At 39.3% G+C, this 19,433-nt stretch overlaps 1 protein-coding gene across 1 annotated transcript in view; it reads left to right on the forward strand.

Annotated features, from left to right (window-relative positions):
- The window catches only part of LOC148861682 (RNA-binding protein BRN1-like), a 36,211-nt gene that overhangs the window by 16,053 nt on the left and 725 nt on the right, over nt 1–19,433 (forward strand). The window contains exons 6-7 of the mRNA XM_088941806.1: nt 11,106–11,288; nt 19,067–19,412. Coding sequence (XP_088797932.1) covers nt 11,106–11,288; nt 19,067–19,412 — 529 coding nt within the window. The remainder of the gene's footprint in view (nt 1–11,105; nt 11,289–19,066; nt 19,413–19,433) is intronic.

Raw genomic sequence — 19,433 nt, forward strand, 5'->3', positions numbered from 1 at the left:
CATCTCAACTCTCTATCATCCTCTCCTAATGAACCCTCAACATCCTTGCTATCGATTTCCTCAATTTGAGAAATCAAATCAGATTTCTTTTCCTCCAATCTTCCAAACTTCTCCCTATTCCACTCTTTAATCTCCTCTTTCAACAGCTGCAGTTTCTTTAGGAACTTTTGGCCTTCCCACATCATAGGCTCATCTAGGCTATTCCACCACACCTTGATCTTTTCTTTGAAGCCCAGGTGAGTAAGCCACACGTTTTCAAATCTAAATGGAATTGGGCCTCCACCATTGGTCCTCTAAAACAAACAAATGGGCCAACGGTATGAGGTGATTCTAGGCATAGTTCTCCTAAAAAAGTCTGGCCAATGCTCTTCCCAATTAAGTGAGACTAAAAACCTGTCAAGCTTAGAGAGAATAGGGTTTACTTGAAGATTTGACCAAGTAAAGCAAGATTGTCCCAGCTGAATATCTCTTAATTCAAAGGTCTCAAAAAAGGAATTAAAGTTTCTCATGCTTGTTGTAGTCCTTTGTCTACCCCCACTTGATTCACCTACAAATCTAAAAACATTGAAATCTCCCTCTATGCACCATGGCCCTTCCCAAAGACCCCTAATATCCCCGAGCTCCTCCCACATCAAATTCCTTTCTCTATAAGAATATGGCCCATAGACATTTGTGAGAACCCATTCAAACCCATCCTTCAAACCCTTTGACTTGATAGACACAAAATTTGCCCGCCAACTCTTCTAAACACTGAACTACCTCTTCTTTCCAAATTGTTATTATGCCACACTGAACTACCTCATTAGGGAGCAAAACTCCAGCTAACATTCCTCTCCCCTCAAATACTCCTTATCCATTTTCTGTTTACTTCCTGAATTTTGGATTCTTGGATTGAAACAAAATCTGGTCTTTCCTTAAAAACTCTTTAATCACACTTTTTTTTTGTGGCACTTCCTAGACCCCTTACATTCCAACTAATAATCTTCATGATTACTACAAAGTGATAACCCTGATCCCCAACAAGAGACACCTACAGATCCCCCTTCCTTTTGCCTCCTATAGCACTAAACTCCTTGTCCCTTTCCACATCACTAATAAGTTTTTCCACTTCATTTATCTTCCTTCTCCTCTTGCCTCCCTTTTCTTTAGCTATTTGGCTTGGAGGTTTTCTTTCTTTGATTTTCTCCACCTTTAGCTCCATTCTATTAGTCAAAGCCATCACTGGGTCCTTTGCATTCTGTGTTTCTTCATTTCTTTTACTTTTTCCGGATACAATCCTTTCTTCCCTTCCCTTACCTGGTTCCTTCCCCACCTTTCCACCTTTTGGACGTTCCTATGACCGATTTCCTTTTGCTACCATTTTTTCCCCAACTATTCTCCCCTCTTGAGACTTTTTACAGACCACTTCTTCATTTGTTCGTAAACTCTCACTCCTAACCTCTTGAACCTCCCTTCCTTCCCTATCTCCAATTGTTTCTCTTCCAACACTTCACCACCTAATTCCCTACCCATCTTTCCATCTGTAGGCAAGTTCATAGGCACAACAGAACCATGGATAGGAGCTGAAATATCTGTGAAACGAACAAGGCAGATATTAGTACCAATAACTAAACCACCAACGTTGCAGTGGCTACCAGAGGTTGGCTGAGTGTCTAACACTACTGAGGGAGTGGCATTTCCTTCAAAACCCTGAACCATTTGGTGGCTTTCCAAACCCCTAAATTCAGCACTAATAGTTTTAGAAGGCTTTAAGGGAGTATTAGACTTCACCATATCTGGGTTTGTACCCTGGTCTCATAGTTGTCAAGGCGACGCCTAGGCGACAAGGCACCCTTGGAGGCTCGCCTCGCCTAATCACCAAGCAGTTTTCTATAGCATGTTATGTAAAACTTTTATATTCTTAATTTTTTTGAGGTTATAATTATAAAATAGACCTTTTTAAAACTAAAATGTTCATTTTGTGTGTTTATATACTAACTTCTTTTTATTATTTTCTTATTTGTTAGGGTTTAATCAACACAAACATTGCTAAATGCTGTATTGAACCCTCAAAGATTTCAAAACCTGAACCAATAAGTAAGGAAGAACATAAAATGGTGTCCAATCAACACATTTCTTTTTCTTTACTAATTTTGTGTGTTTATATACTAAAACAGAAATAGGGGTTCGGCCCCTATATATATATTTTTTTGATTTTCTTTTCTTTCTTCTTTTTCTTCTCATGAATATGTTGATTTTCTATACTTTAACATGAAGTTTATACTTTTCTTATGAAAATTATGGATATTTATTAAGGAAATATGATTATGGAACCTAGTGAACTACCCTAGGATACATGTTTTTACTTAAAAAAATCCATTGCCTAGGCGACTAAGCGACAAGGTGCCCCCCTGTCGCTTAGCCTCGCCTTGGCACCTTGAAAACTATGCCTGGTCTAGAATGTCCTTTGCAATTTCCTGGTTTTTCTACCAACTTACCAATTGATCATCCTGACCTTGTCGCTCATTGGAATCGGTGTCCTTGACCGCTTGGCCACCTTTTTTCTCCTCTTGACAAATTGGAGGAATCTTTGAGCTATTACTTAAGAGAAGCCACACTTTACCAACTCTACCCTTAGTTGATAGGGAATGTCCTTCACTAAGACCATCCTTCTTATTAACAACTTCCTTTCCTCCCTCAGAGAGAGAACCAATGTGATAGTTCACGTCACTTTCCAGGCAGACTTGGATTGTACCTTTGATGCCTTCGTAGCTTGAATCGTCTTCGGAAGAGAATTCGTTGTTTGAGACATCACAATCCACCCAACGATCATCTTCTACATCATCCCCCCAATCGACTTTGGCCTGATCATAACGAGGATTAGGCCTGTCTTGTTTCACCCAGTTCAATTGTGAAGGAGCTGCCCGTATTCGACTATTAGAGGTTGATGGGGGCGGGAATTGTGGTCTATCTCCATTGGTTATCTTTCTCTAGTAAAGTGTTTGTCAACCTCAATGTGCTTTGTGTGGTCATGTTGAATAGGATTTTGAGCAATGTTTATAACAACTTGATTATTACAACATAGTTTCATTGGGTCTTCAGCTTGGATCCCTATCTCAGATAACAATGTCTTTAGCCATAGTAATTCTAATACACCATGAGCCATAGCTCTATATTCGGCTTTAGCACTAGATCGGGCAATAACATGTTGTTTTTTACTTCTTCGAGATACAACATTACGTCCCACCAAAGTACAATAACCAAAGGTGGATCTTCTAACATCCAAGAACTTGCCCAATCAGCATTAGTATTAGCCTTGACCTCAAGATGTCCCTGGTTGGAATACAACATCCTTTTGCCTGGACACCCTTTAGGTAGGCAAGAATCTTGTTGACGGCCTGCATATGAGAAGTTCTAGGTTTATGCATATACTGTCTCACTACACTTACAACATAGTACAACATTTCTTTGCTTGGACACCCCTTTAGGTAGGCAAGAATCCTATTGACAACCTACAAATTAGAAGTTTTGGGTTTATCCACATATTGGCTCACCACGCTTACAACATAGCACAACATTCCTTTGCCTAGTCAACCCTTTAGGTAGGCAAGAATCTTGTTGATAAACTGCATATGAGATGTTGTAGGTTTATGCATATTTTGGCTCACCACGCTTACAACATAGGATATATCAGGCTAGGTCAAGCACAAGTAAAGATGCCGACCAACAAGTCTTTGGTAGACACCCTTGTTTGGAAGAATATCTCCATCAACACTCAATTTATGATTGAGGTCAATGAGAGTTTCAACGGGCTTACGCCTCTTCTTATGAACATAGTATGATCTACATGTGATTGTGTGAACCCGATTTTGAGAACAACTTTTCTGAATTTGTCAAATTAGGCTCTAGGAGACTGCATAAGCCCATAAAGAGATTTTTTTTTACAAATGACAAACCTTCCCCTCACTGTTAGGGAAGCTTACTCTTGGGGAAAGATCCATATAGACCTCTTCTTGAAGGTCTCCATTGAGGAAGACATTCTTTACATCCATCCAGTATAGAGACCATGAATAATGAGTAGTAAGAGACATAATGACTTGGATAAAGTTCATTTTGGCCATGGGAGCAAAGGCTTCTTGATAGTTAATTCCATATGTTTGGGTGTACTCTTTTACCACCAACTTAACTTTGTATCTTTTAATTGAGCCATCAATTTGATGTTTAATAGAAAACACCCACTTCTAGCCCATTGGGACTTTACCCACAAGAAGAGGAACGATCTTCCAAGTGTGGTTCTTTATAAGGGCTTCTATCTCTTGGTTCATATAATTTTTCCACTAAGGGGACTGCATTGCATCTGACACATTATGAAGAATATAAACAGAGGAGATAACAGAAATATAGGCATAAAAGGAAGGTGAAAGAGCATTATAAGAAACATAGTGATGGGATAGGTAGTGCATTTTCTTTTACCATTTCAAACTACAATGGGAAGATCAAGGTCAGACTGTGAAATATAAGGCTCAATAAGAGTAGGAATAAGAAGTTCAGGGTTTCTAGAGGCGGATGATTAGATTGTTGTGGAAAATCAGCCTCAAGAGTAGCCTTACTTTGTTAGAAGAGGTAACAACTCGTTTCTCTTCTTGGGTTTCCTGTATTGCCTTATTTTTCTGGATTAATAAATTATCTTCATTCATAAAAAAAAGAGTAGCCTTACTTTTGTGCCTTATAAACCACTGCTGCTAGGACCACTGCTGAGGAAAAGGAGGAGGAGCAGGGATATTGTTATTGCAGATGGGAAGGGAGGAAGATGGACCAGGAATGTCCATAGAGATATGAACAAGAAAACAAAAGGGAGTCTGATCTTCATTGACACTCTCCCCGTGAAGACAAGGACAAGTGGACTAGAAATACGGAGTGGACTCAAGAAATGTAACATCCTTTTTTTTTTGATAATTGAAAGAAATTTATTAATTAGCAATGGAAAATAGTACAATGTCCCCAAGGAGAGGCACAAGATGCAACCTCTCCAGGCTAGTTAACTACAACTTTCCAATATACTATAACAACTTACAAAGTAGCACAAAAAAGATCCTCCCTAGAAACCCCGTTTGGCCAAAGAATCAGCCATAGTATTAGCAGACTTGCTTACCCATTTTACCTCAACTCTCATATTACTAGTTAACCACTTTACTTTTTTGATGAGGTCTTTGTAGCCCCAAATGGTAGCATCCAGGTTTAGAAGCCACCTTGTTACCACCTGAGAGTCCCCTTCAACTAGGAGATGCTCCACCCCAAGCTGGTTAGCGATCTGAATTCCTTTTAGTGCAGCTAGTATTTCTGCCTTTGTAGAGTCCCCCACTCCTACCAGTCCTGAGAATAAGGAGATGATGTTTCTGTCCTTATTCCTCAAGACACCCCCTATACCTGAAGGCCCAGGTTACCTTGGCTGCTTCCATCAAAATTCAACTTGAGGACACCTTCTAGAGGTGGAACCCATTCTGGCAAACTTCTATTCTTCTTTGTAGAAGAAATGTAACATCCTTATATACATACCGTTTGCCAGAGTGGGGATCAAAGCACTTGTACCCCTTTTGGACGGAAGAGTAGCCCAAAAAGATGCACTTGATAGATTTAGGATTAAGTTTGAGACAAGGACTCGTGTTATGAACAAAGCAACTAGAACCAAGGACTTTGAAAGGTAGACAAAAATGGGATCTTTAGGGAAAAGAAGTTGATGAGGAGATTGAAGACGAAGGGTTTGCGAAGGAAGTCTGGTAATGAGATACACCGTTGCTTCAATTGCATCTTCCTAGAAACGGGTTGGCACATGCATCTGGAAGAGTAGTCCTTTGGCCATTTCAATAACTTGTTTGTTTTTTCTCTCTACTACACCATTCTGCTACGGAGTATGGGAACATGAGCTTTGATGAATTGCCCCCTTTTCTTCAAAGGAGAGTCAGAGATGCTTTTCAAAATACTCCTTAGAGTTGTCTGACCTTATTACCTTGATGTTCTTCTCAAATTGTGTTTCCACCATTTTAAAGAAGTTTTGAACAATGGAAGGAACTTCATATCTACTCTTCATTAGGTATAGCCAAATATATCTAGAGTAATCATCATTGAACAATACAAAATATTTATAGCCACCCATACAAGGAGTAGAGTATGGGCCCCAAACATGAGTATGAATCAAGCTGAAAGAAACATCATATGTTCTACATTGTTTTGAGAGATGACAAAATTCACATTGCATACTCAAATTGGAGACAGATTGGCACAAGTTTGGAAACAAAAACTTAATGGACTTAAAAGACACATGACAAATAAGTCGGATCAAATCTGGTTCGAATCCGGATTTGATTCGACAAGAGTTGGACTCAGATACCTCCCTTGATCTTAACAAATCGGATCGGATTGGAAAAGTCGATCCGTTTAGTTAACGGATCAAATTTGGATATACTTTGACCCCAAGTTTAGAGACAGAGCTCTATATATACCTCGACCCAAATAATTATCTATGATTCATTTTTATTAGAGTATTCATTTCATATTCCATGAATCCATGATTTTTCTCCATTCATGTTAAGGCTACTGCGACACATTAGGTATATAAAGGATATAGATGAAAGAAGGAAGACCTACTAATCATGTGTGATCAGAGGCACCTAAATTTATTATCCAAGGATGGATTTGAGTCAAATAAAATGCAAGATGAGCAGATGTAGGAGTACTTGAACGTGCAAAGGCAATGTATGAAGAAAGGTTAGAAGTTGTTGCATTTCCTTCTAACAAGGAGAGAAGTTGACTAAATCCATCTTATGATATAGTCTGAGCAGTAGCTAAATCTGAGGAAGGTGGTCCAACTGGAAACATGAGTACTACTAGAATAAGAATCCTTAAAGTTAATAGAAGTGGCAATGGTATTGCTCTTCTTGGTACTTTTGAAACATGCTAGCTTCAAATGAAGATTTAGCTCCTAACATTTGTCTTGTGTATGTCATGGCTTTTCTAGCAATAATCACTTTTAACTTTTAATTTCATCCAACTCATCAACCTATGTAGCCTCAATCCCACTCATCTCTGTTTTGTTAAGGCCATAACTGATGGTTCTTGGCTAGGGGTCTATAACAAAGGCATCCTAAGGCTCTCTTTTGCAAGACATAGTAATATGCCTGTGGTAGATTGACTACATCACAACTAAGAATATGCTGTTAGGTAAAGTCATACTTTGAGTTAAAAACTGCTAGTCTTGAACACCCAGTTCTGAATCAAGTCTTTATGCTACTTGGAGTCTCTTGAACAATGCCACTTCATTTCCTTCATATGGTAGATTTCTTCCCAAAGAGACTAAAGAGAAGTACACACACATAGATTTTTCTCCGTCTCATGCTACTCACCTCCTCAATTGGTAAGCACAAAGTTGCATTCTGGGTTTGGGAATATGTCTCAACCATTCTTCTCAAATTTCCTTGGCAGAAAAAGAACATCACATTCTGAGCATTATTTTTTTTTGACCGATAACAGAAAATTTTCATTAAAAAGTATGAATCAAGTACAAGGGAGGGGAAAGGTAAAATGTCTTAACTCTCCCCCTAAAGAGATACAACATTACAAAGTAGCCCAAAGCAACTGATTCCCTCCCACCCCTTGTTTGGCAAGTGCATCTGCAAATGAATTGATACTTCTTTTTACCCATTGCAATCTCACCTCCATATCTTGAGTCAGCCACTTAAAATGTCTACGTTCATACATGTATGTCCACATGCCATCATTTTCCTTCCCTAGCCAACCTATTACCACTTTAGGGTCTCCTTCAATGATCAGTCAACATTTTACTCCTTCAATGATTAGTCTCCTATTCATGTATGTTCATTCATGTGGATGTTGGTTGTCTACCCAAAGCTACTCTTGCTACACCTTGGAAAGCTATACACAGTACCCTTCCTTTCTTCCTTAATCATGTGAGGTATGACTTGGCTTTAGGTCAGAAGATAAGGTTCTGGGAAGATATCTGGGTGGGAGAATCTCCCTTTAAAGATGCTTTTCCCTCTCTGTTTGTTCTTCCCAACCTCAAAGAAAAGGTGTCTGATTTTCTTCTTTCGCATCCCTCACCTTTTAGGTTGAATTGCAAATCAGCTCTCTAAATCTGGTTCTAGCAAGACCCTTTGTGAAGACATCAACAACTTGTCTTGTAGATGGCATATGAGGAATGCATAGCTCTCCTGACACTATCCTTTCTCTCACAAAGTGCCTATCAATCTCAATTTGTTTGGTCCTATCATTGCTGGACATGGTTCTTTGCAATGTTTATTGCAGCTTGGTTATCACAATAAAGCTTCAAAGGCTCGGACATAGTGATTCCCAATTCCTTTAGGAGTATCCTAATCCAAGGAAGTTTTGCAACTCCATGTGCCATGGCCCACTATTCAACTTCAACACTTAACCGAGCCACTACAGTTTGTTTCTTGCTTCTCCAAGTCACTAGATTTCCACCTACAAATGTGCAATATCCGGTTGTAGACCTCCTATCTCCAGTTGAGCCAGCCCAATCAACATCAGTATAAGCTTCTACATTAAGCTTACCCTGCTTCTTAAATAGCAATCCTTTTCCTAGACATGTCTTCAAATACCTCAATATTCTCTCCATTGCCTTCATGTGTGAAACACGGGGTGCATGCATAAACAGGCTGACAACATAAGCAATATCAGGTCTGGTGATAGATAGATAGAGAAGCTTATCCACAAGTTGTTGGTATCTTTCCTTGTTTGGGTAGAGCTCCTCATTCGTTTTCTGTAGTCCATGGTTTTGCTCTATGGGAGTCTCCATAGGCCTACTTCCTAATTTTCCTGTCTCCTTTTGGAGGTCCAATGCATACTTCCTTTGGCAAATATAAATTCCTTCCCTAGACCCAACCACCTCTATTCCTAGGAAGTACCTTAGAGGTCCCAAGTCCTTTATCTCAAACTCTGAGACCAATAACTTATTGAGTCTTTTGATCTCCTTTGAATCATTTCCTGCCGCCACCATGTCGTCCACATATACAATCAATGCTAATAGCTTCTCTACATTTTTTTTTCTATAGAATAGTGTGTGATTAACATTGCTTTGATGATAATCCACAATCTTCATTGCTTTGCACAATCTCTCAAACCATGCTCTAGGTGATTGTTTGAGCCCACATAAAGCTCCCTTCAGCTTGCATACCTTTATTCTCATGTTATAGCCCGATGGAGGGTCCATGTAGACTTCTTCTTGAAGGTCTCCATTCAAGAAAGCATTCTTGACATCCAACTAGTGCAATTTCCAATTGTAATTAACTGCTAAGGACAATAACACCCGTATAATGTTCAACTTGGCAACTGGGGAAAAGGTCTCTGTATAATCTATGCCCTCCTTCTGTGTGAACCCTTTTGCCACTAACCTTGCTTTATATCTCTCTACTGATCTGTCGGCCTTATGTTTCACAGTATACACCCATTTATACTTAATAATGCTCTTTCCAACTGGTAGATCCACCACTTTCCAAGTACCAGCCTTTAGTAAAGCTCTCATTTCTTCATGCATTGCTTCCCTCCATTTAGGATCAACAACAACCTCAGAGTACCTGGAAGGAGTGGAAGTGGAAGACAAGGTAGAAACAAAGGAATAATATGTTGGAGATAAACAGTAATAAGAGACAAACCTATTTAAAGGGTGAAGGGTACAAGACGGAGTAGGTTTTTGCAAAGCAATGGGAAGATTCAAATTAGAGTTAGAAGATATAGGGATAGTACCTTGATCTGGCTTGCTCGCCTCTGCTTCAACAAGACCCTCCTTTCAACTAGTCCTATGCATCTTTATTCTTCTTAATATAAAAGAAAATTATTAAAAATAAAGAAAAAATGAGATCCCCCTCCTCTTAAGGAGGCTTATGCCTCTTATGTTCTAAACTACGCCTTACACCTCAATGTAGCGGAACGCCTCGTGTCACGCCTTCACGTTTTAAAACATTGGTGGGGTGTAACTGCAAGAGGATTGATGTAAGGTCCCTTCATTAAAGGTATTATTAAAATATCCTGCTGCATTGTGAAACCTAAATTGTTTAACTTTTTTCCAAATTGGGTTTGAATCATCTTGCAAAAAAAAATCATAGTAATTATGGGAACTTCCTCATGTTCTTCATAAGGTAAACCCATGTACACCTTGAGATATGATCAATGAAACATAGCGATAGCCATCCATAGAAACAATGGGTGAAGGATCCCACACATTAGAGTGAACTAAATAAACAAAGGTAGCGACATTGCTAATAGAACTTGGATAGTTTGCCTTACAATGTTTTGCCAATTGGCACACATCACAAAAAAGACTTTCAGTAGGCACGTTTTTGAACAATTTTGGCAACAAAGCTTTCAACAATGAAAATGACACATGACGTAATCTACCATGCTAGGTGACAAGAGTTGTGCTTGGCTCCTTGTTACTGCTACCATTGATAGAAGCTTTCAGAGCAGAGCATATACTATCATCAAGGTGGTAGAAGCCACCAGCTTCACGACCACTCACAATCATTTGCTTCGTCAATCGGTCCTGGAAAACATAGTGAGTGGGAAAGAAGGTTACAACACAATCTAGGGTTTTAGTAATTTTTGAGACAACAAGTAAATTAGTGGTGAAGTCTGGAAGATGTAAGGCAGATTTTAGGAGAATCCCTTTTCCTAGCTGAATGTCTCCCTTTCCAGGTGGTTTCAAAAGTCCAAATGCCATATTATAATATTGAACTATGGAAATCAAACGTGCATGTTGAAATTCTTGTGTATTGAAACCTAGACCCTCTTACATATCCCAGCTAATATCTATTCTGCTTATTTTGTCTTGTTTTTTATTCTGTCTATACATTATGATTGAAGTCAAAAAAGCAAGAATTTGTGTGATTTTTCCTACCTCAAGCATTTCAATTATGTTTTACATTGAACTTGTTATTTTTTTATTCCTATTGGTGAATGGGTTGTTCTGTTGTTGAGACAAGAATAATATGATTTCTTAATTATTCAGATATTTGATGTACTTGTATAAAAATGTTTTAACACTTGAGACTACTGTTGACGATGTGATAACACTTTGGATAAAATTTCTACTTTAGGGTTCAAGTGTTCCTTTAGTTGTCAAGTGGGCAGATACAGAAAAGGAAAGACAAGCTCGTAGGGCTCAAAAAGTTCAATCTCAGGCTTCTAATGTGGCAAATACTGATTCAACACAGCAACATTCATTTTTTGGGGCCGTACCGATGGGTTACATCCCACCATACAATGGATTTGGTTACCAGGTTTGTTTTCGTTTGTTCATATCAGATGTGTAAAGTTATGTAGCCTATTAAATAGATTTACAATTCCAGAATTTCTTATTTAAAATTTTGTCATTTTCATTTGGTCTGATAGTAAATGTTGGTCCTGGTTTACTGTTCAGCGCCATATCCAATGTTAGCTCACTTAGCTGGGCTCTTGGGAGGGGTGGATTGGATACAGACTTAACCTTTGGAATTTTTTCCACACAGTTGCTGCTCTGAGACTTGAATTGTTGTATGCTTGTCATAGTAGAACTTGGATGATTAAGACTACTGCCAAGGCTTAAAATGTTAGTGTCGGTGGATATGTTGGTCATCCAAATACAGGAAACATGCCGAAAATGTCAGAAATATTGTATGAAAATATTGTAAAAATTAGACATGGTGGAAACATTGTGAAATATGACAAAACATATAGATGATAATTTATGTGTAGAGAACACTGATGTGGTCCCCACTGTGTTCGTATGACAGCACATGTAATCTTTGATTAGTTTGTCAGTGTTAGTTGGTAGTTATCTTAGACAACTTGTTATCTCAGTTATTTATTTGTTTTATTTGCCATGTAAGCATTAAGGGCAATTCTGTCCTTTCCTACATTTAGTGAACATAAACTATAAATATTGAGAGAGTGGTGGCGATAGATTCATTCGATCTGTCCCTCCTTTCAAAACCCTTGTGTACTTCTGCTTCTCCTTTCTTCTCCCTCTTTCTTCTACTTTTCTCTACTTTTCTCAATCCGAAATCTGTTGGAATTCAAGACTGATTGTAGTCTTGATCGACTACTTGGTATCAGAGCATATCTAGGGTTTCTCATGTGAGTCTAGTCCAGCCGACCACATGAGAACTGTCTAGGGCTGGAAGCTTACAAAGGACTGTTCGTTGGCTGATTCTTGGAGGTTACCAAAAAAGTTTAGCAACTGTTCGAAGACTTGTCGAGGCTTGCAGAGTGTTTTGGTAATTAGGAAGAATCAGAGAAGGTTAGGGTTCAGGCCACGATTGAAGGTAGTGATCAGAGTTCTCTGGGTAAGTCTTTATTTTTCCCTTGAGGTTGCTGTCAGGCAAGATAGGTTGGACCTATCTAGGAGGAGCGGCCGAACTCTCCTAGTTCCTCTCAGAGGTGATCAGTTTTTTTTTAGGGTTTGTCATTAACCCTACGGCTAGACTTGACTGTGAATTCTTTTGGAAAGTGCGGCTGAGCACTGTTTATGTTCTAACAAAGGTCTTCCTAACCCTACGATTAAAACCCTAATTCTGCTTCAGCATTACAGATTGCTTTCTAAGAGGGTTTCAGACCTGTTTTTGGCTTCCGAGCCTGTTTTGGGGGTGAGAACTGTTATCGGACTGCATATATTCTGATTGCGGATTGGTTTCAGATCAGATCTGAACTGATTTCATACAGATTTCTGATTGTGATTGATTGTTTAAGTGCTGTTTTCTATTGTAGTAACCCTGATAGTTCTTAACTACTGATTCTTGACCAAGAATGGAGTTCAAAAATCAGGGAGAATGTGCTTTTGGGAACAACAGTTCTGGTAGTATGACTGAAACTGCATTTCAGATTACAACTGTGAGATTTGACCAATCCAATTACTTGGAATGGGCCCAATCAACCATGATGGCTATTGGGGGAAGGGGAAAACTTAGCTACCTATTGGGAGATGTGAAAGAACCTTCCAAAGAGGACCCAATGTATACCAAGTGGGTTCAGGAGAACTACTTCGTTATGACATGGCTGTGCAACTCTATGCAGCCACATATCAGCCGAAATTACTTGTGGGCAAAGACAGCCGAGGAGATATGTGATGTCATGAAAGAGACCTACTCCCAACCCCTTAATGTTGCTAGAGCCTATGAACTGAAGTGTGAGGTGAATAATCTTAAACAATGAGAGAAACCTGTCTTTGTTTATTTCTCTACCTTGAAATCATTGTGGCATGAAATTGACTATCTGGAGACTCTTGAGTGGGAAGGTCCAAAAGATGCACGAACCCATAGAAAGCAAGTCAAGACCAATAGGGTGTTTGAATTTCTGGCTGGCCTGAAATTGTGAGACAACAGACAGTGTGACCCTCTCTCAGGCATACTCCCTGATGCATAGTGTGACCCTCTCTCAGGCATACTCCCTGATGCATAGTGAAGAGACCAGGAGGAAGGTTATGATGCAACATTAGCCCTTTCCTCCAGCCCTGATAGTAGTTAAACCTAAGTTTGGGGGTGATACAGAAAGGGACATGAAGAAGGAAGATAAATGGGATCTGGTATGTGAACATTGCAAGAAACCCAAGCATACGAAAGATACATGTTGGAAGCTCCACCCTCATTTAGTCCCAGCAAAACTGAGGAATAAAAGGGGTAATGCTCATATGGTTGTGAATACTGATTCTGCATCCTCGTCAGGCACAAAAGGCACGCTGCTAGATACCTTAACTACTGCTCGGGTTGCCCTAATACAGTTGGAAAAGGAGGTTGGGAATTCAGCTGTCATCTCAGTCATCATTAGCATCAGCATCAGCCCCTGCCACATCTACATTTGCTCATTCAGGTACTCGGGCCTCAGCCTACCACGCTTCAGCTCCAGGTAACACTGAACACTGTTGGGTAATAGACTCAGGTGCATCTGACCATATGACTAGCTTGCCATCATTGTTCACTACTTATCACTTATCTTCTGGTAGAGATAAAGTATCCATTGCTGATGGCTCTCTTGTTCCCATTTCTGGCAAGGGTGACATTAAGTTATCTGATACTATCTTTTTATCCTCAGTCTTGCATGTTCCTAAACTTGATACTAATTTGCTTTCAGTCAGTAGTATTACCAAACATCAGAACTATTCAGTAACCTTTTTCCCTGACCGATGTGTTTTTCAGGACTTGGAGACGAGGAAGGTGATTGGGACTGGCCGTGAGATGAATGGGATCTATCTGCTTGGAGAGAGTTCTCATTGGAAAGAGCCAGTGGATAAGAAGTCTTTTGTTTTTCAGTTTGTGAGTCCGGTTATGCTTTGGTATAATCTATTAGGTCATTTATCTTTTCGGTCTTTGAAGAGTCTGTTTCCTACTTTATTTGAGTCTGTAGAGATGTCAAATTTGAGATGTGAGAGTTGTGAGCTTGCTAAACATTGTAGAACCTCTTATTCCTTGAGTAATAAAAGAAGTAATAATTCTTTTGATATTGTGCATACCGATGTTTGGAGGCCATATCACATCCCTTTTATGGGTGGGTACAAATATTTTCTGTTGTTTGTTGATGATCATACCTGTTTTTCTTGGGTCTATCTTATGCGTTCTCGAGATGAGGTTCCCGATCTGACCCAAAACTTTCATCAGATGATTTTAACCCAGTTCGGGGTCAAAATAAAAGTCATCAGATCTGATAATGCAAAAGAGTACTTTGCTAAGCCACTGGCCTCTTATCTACTTGATCATGGGGTTATTCACCAGAGCACTTGTCTTCATACACCACAGCAGAATGGGGTTGTCGAGAGGTATAATAGGCACATTTTGGAGGTGGCTAGAAGCATCATGTTTACCTTCAATGTGCCTGTTCGTTTCTGGGGTGATGCTATCATCACAACAGTGTATTTCATTAATCGGGTTCCTTCTCGGGTTCTTGATATGAAACCTCCGTTTACCCTTCTATACCCAGACGAGGAGTTGTTTACTGTTCCTCTTAAAACCTTTGGTTGTACCTGTTTTGTTCAGCTTCTTGGACCTCATCATTCCAAATTTGACCCTAAGGCCTCCAAATGCATTTTTCTTGGTTATGCTCAAACTCAAAAGGGTTATTGCTGCTATGATCCTGTTTCAGTGAGGAGATTTGTCTCGATGGATGTCACCTTCTTTGAGGAGGCACCCTATTATCCTAGGGTTTCTCCTCAGGGGGAGAGCAGTGAGAATGTAGGTCTTTTTCTTTAGGGGGAGCGCAGTGAGAGTGGGGTTAACTCATCTGAGGTTGTTCCTTTACTCATTCCATTGAGTGATTAAGGTTGTAATGGTGAGGGTTGTTAGAGGGGTCAGGAGTTGAAAGTCTATCACAGGCGATACAAGCAGGTTGATCTCGGTTATCGGTAGTCCATGCTAGCTCCAGTTCCTTCTGTGGATCCAGATCTAGGTACTACAGTCCTAGGGCCCACTGAGATACCTTCCACTGTTGCTACTTCCCCCCCTTCTTCAGATGACCTTGACCTCCCTATTGTGGTCTGTAAAGGGAAACGATGTTGCACCACATCCACAACTCACTGCATTTCCCAGTTTCTATCCTATGATCGCCTTTCTCCCTCTTACAGGTCCTATCTCACTTCCATTGTTGATATCCCTATCCCCAGAACAGTGCAAGAAGCCTTATCAGTTCCAGAGTGGAAAGATGCAATGAAAGTTGAGATGGATGCCCTTTTGAAAAGTAATACTTGGGAGTTAGTTGAACTACCCAGAGGAAAGAAACCGGTTGGATGTAGATGGGTATTTACTGTGAAACATAATGTTGATGGCTCCATTGAAAGGTACAAAGCCCGGTTGGTTGCAAAAGGGTTTACTCGGACTTATGGTATAGACTACTTGGAGACTTTTGCTCTAGTAGCAAAGATTACCACTATTCGAGTTTATTAGCCCTTGTAGCAAGTTACTCTTGGCCCTTGTTCCAGATGAATGTTGAAAATGCCTTTCTGAATGGAGACTTACAAGAAGAGGTCTACATGCAGTTGCCCCCTGGATTTTATGATACAGAGACAGGTAAGAAGGTTTGCCGACTGAATGAGGCATTATATGGATTAAAGCAATCCCCTAGAGATTGGTTTGATAGATTCAGACTAGCCCTTGGAAAGTTTGGCTATGTACAAGCCCAGTCAGATCATACAATGTTCGTTAAAAGAGTGAACTCTTCTTTGACCTTTCTTGTTGTACATGTGGATGATATTGTAGTGACAGGAAATAATAATAGTGGGATTGAGTCCCTCAAACAGCTCTTTCATCAAGAGTTTGAGGTGAAAGATCTTGGTGCACTGTGATATTTTTTGGGTATTGAGGTTGCTACATCTAAATAGGGGATCTTTATTTCTCAAAGGAAGTATGTTCTAGATCTGTTGGAGGAAACTAGAAAGTTAGGTGTCAAGCCTACCAATACACCCATTTAATAGAATTACAAGATCAGTGCAGAGGGTGGAGAGCCTCTCGAAGACAAAGTTATGCAGTCAGTGTTGTCAGCCAGTACATGCATTCCCCTAGAACTACACATCTTCTTGCAGCTGAGAGAATATTAGCATACTTGAAGAGATGCCCAGGTAGAGGTATACTGTTCAAGAACAATAATCACATGAAGGTGGAGGTCTATACAGATGCTGATTGGGCTGGGAGTGCTGATGACAGGAGGTCTACCTCTGGATATTGTGCCCTTGTAGGAGGTAACCTTGTCTCTTGGAGGAGTAAGAAACAAAGTGTTGCTTCCCTCTCTAGTGCCGAAGCTGAATACAGGTCAATGGCTAATGGAGTGGCTGAAATCCTATGGCTGAAGTCACTACTTGATGAATTGGGTATTGATTATGAGAATCCCTTGATGTTGTATTGTGATAATCAGGCGGTTATTAATATAGCTCACAATCTAGTGCAGCATGACAGAACTAAACATATCGAAGTTGATCGACACTTTGTCAGAGAAAGGGTTTCATCACAAGAAGTGTGTCTCCCGTATATTACCTCCAACATGCAGCTTGCAGATCTTCTCACCAAGGCCGTCCAAGGAAGAAGTTAGAGGTAGACCTATTCAAGTTGGGAATGACAAATATCTATTCCCAACTTGAGGGGGAGTGTAGAGAACACTGATGTGGGCCCCACTGTGTTCGTATGACAGTACATGCAATCTTTGATTAGTTTGTCAGTGTTAGTTGGTAGTTATCTTAGACAACTTGTTATCTTAGTTAAGGGCAATTCTGTCCTTTCCTACATTTAGTGAACATAAACTATAAAATTGGGAGAGTGGCGGCGGCAAATTCATTCTATCTGTCCCTCCTTTCAAAACCCTTGTGTACTTCTGCTTCTTCTCCTTTCTTCTCCCTCTTTCTTCTACTTTTCTCTACTTTTCTCAATCCGAAATCTGTTGGAATTCAAGACTGACTGTAGTCTTGATCGACTACTTTATGAAATGATAAAAGAAGCATAGGCACACCTTTTTAATTATTATCTTGTTCCAAATCATCAAACAAAGTTAAGAAGCTAAGGCTATAGACAAAATAATATGTTGTGAAGTTGTCTTGTAAACCTTAAGATTCAAGACTGCATGACAGAATGAGTTCAAGCAAAATTTAAACTCGTAGAAAATGCAAATGATTCTAATAGATGATAGATCAACAAAAAAATCTATTAGGCAAACAAAAACTAGTATTTAATTTCATGTTTGTAGTGAATATCGGATTGGATCAAAGTGGTAATCATGTGCATTAGGTGGGCAATAAAATTGCTGCTCTACATATCTATAATATTGTCACCAACTTATGTTATTATACTCTCTTGTACTCCACATAGTGCTGGTAGTGTTCACTAGGGAATATGTTGGTTCCAGTAAAATTTCATGTCGCTACCCATGGAAATGGAAATACGTCGTGGAAATATTGGAAAATTTATGGACATTTTAAACCATGACTACTATTGGTTAAGTATTAGCATGTCATTGAATTTGTAATTTTTCAATTGTTGGTGATTGTATGAACAAAGCTTGTGATGTTAAACCTGGAAAAGAAAAAGGGGAAAAAGAAAAGATATAGTTTGCCAGAAGAGTGAAGGCCATACAATAGAGAGTGTCTACCAGAAGAGAAAGGAATGATGATGCACTGTCATATAGGTCAATTTTTCAAGGTAAGCTCAGGAATAAGTAGCTATAAAGAAACGTAGTCTCCATAGTGTTTCTACATTGTTCCATACGTCCAATATATATATATATATATATATATATAATTTTCTGTTGCTTTTGTCAATGCAATCCTACTTGTGCAATAGTGCTTTACTTCAGATTTTATTATTATGAGGCATAATTAAGATTGGTATACTTTGCATTGTTGTACTTGGACATGAGAATTAAGATCTGAGGTGTGTCCAAGGGCCTGACTTGGCAAGATGAAAAGACAAGGACTTGCGGATACATCTATATAAAATCCAATCTATTAAAACAATCAATATTTTTGGATTCTAACATTATATACCTTTAGAAGAAGTTTTTAAAGTTTATCTTTGTTGCGTAATTTGTAGGAAAAATGGGATTCATGTTGTACATTATCTGTTCATTTATGTCAAATAAGCAAGGAGAGAAAGGAAAAATGTTACTTAAAAGAGTCACTCAAGAATACTAGGGGTGCAAGTCAAGTACCTGGTATGAAGAATTTACACAGCATCAAGCCAAGGCCCATTTAAATTTTAATAAATGCTTAATCCGAGCCCACCCATGTTATACCTCTAAAGAATACATGATATCAAAATATGTGCATGTCCAACACAGAGATTTCCTCCATTTAGGAAAGTCCATGAAACACTATAATGCATATTTTAAGGGCACTGAACTGAGAAGAATTGGTATGGACAATCATGACATTAGTTGTTTTGTATCTAAAAATTTTGTGACCATAGTGTCCAATTTCATAGTATCCTATTCCTTTTTTACTGCCCACTTGGTTCTCTTGATGCTTTCTTTCTTATGCTGACAGTCTTCATCTTTCTGCTTTTTAACTTATTTTAATAGCATAATGAAGTTGGAAATATGATTTTTGTTTTTATAGGCACCTGGGACTTATGGACTTATGCAATACCCCCTGCCAGCAGTACAAAACCAACCTGGCTTCCCTAATATGATTCCACCAGTAAACCAAGGAAGTGCATTGCGTGGAGTAACACCTGATCTTACTCCTGGCATAGCACCTAGGAATTTTGCTGCAGTGCCATCTGCCAGTTATATAGGGTCTGCATATCCTGCAGTTCCAGGCCTTCAATATCCCGTGGCCTATGGTGGAATGATCAGTCGCAGCCCTTTGAGTGGTTCTCATGGTTCTGTGCCACCTGCAATTGTGAATAGTAATTCAATAGCATCTTCAAGTGTCAGTACAAGTTCAGGTGTTCAGGTTGAAGGTTGGTTAATATTCTCTATGA

Source organism: Nelumbo lutea, chromosome 4 (assembly GCF_056320005.1).
Source record: "Nelumbo lutea isolate HS-2025 chromosome 4, American lotus-T2T, whole genome shotgun sequence".
Taxonomy (NCBI): domain Eukaryota; kingdom Viridiplantae; phylum Streptophyta; class Magnoliopsida; order Proteales; family Nelumbonaceae; genus Nelumbo; species Nelumbo lutea.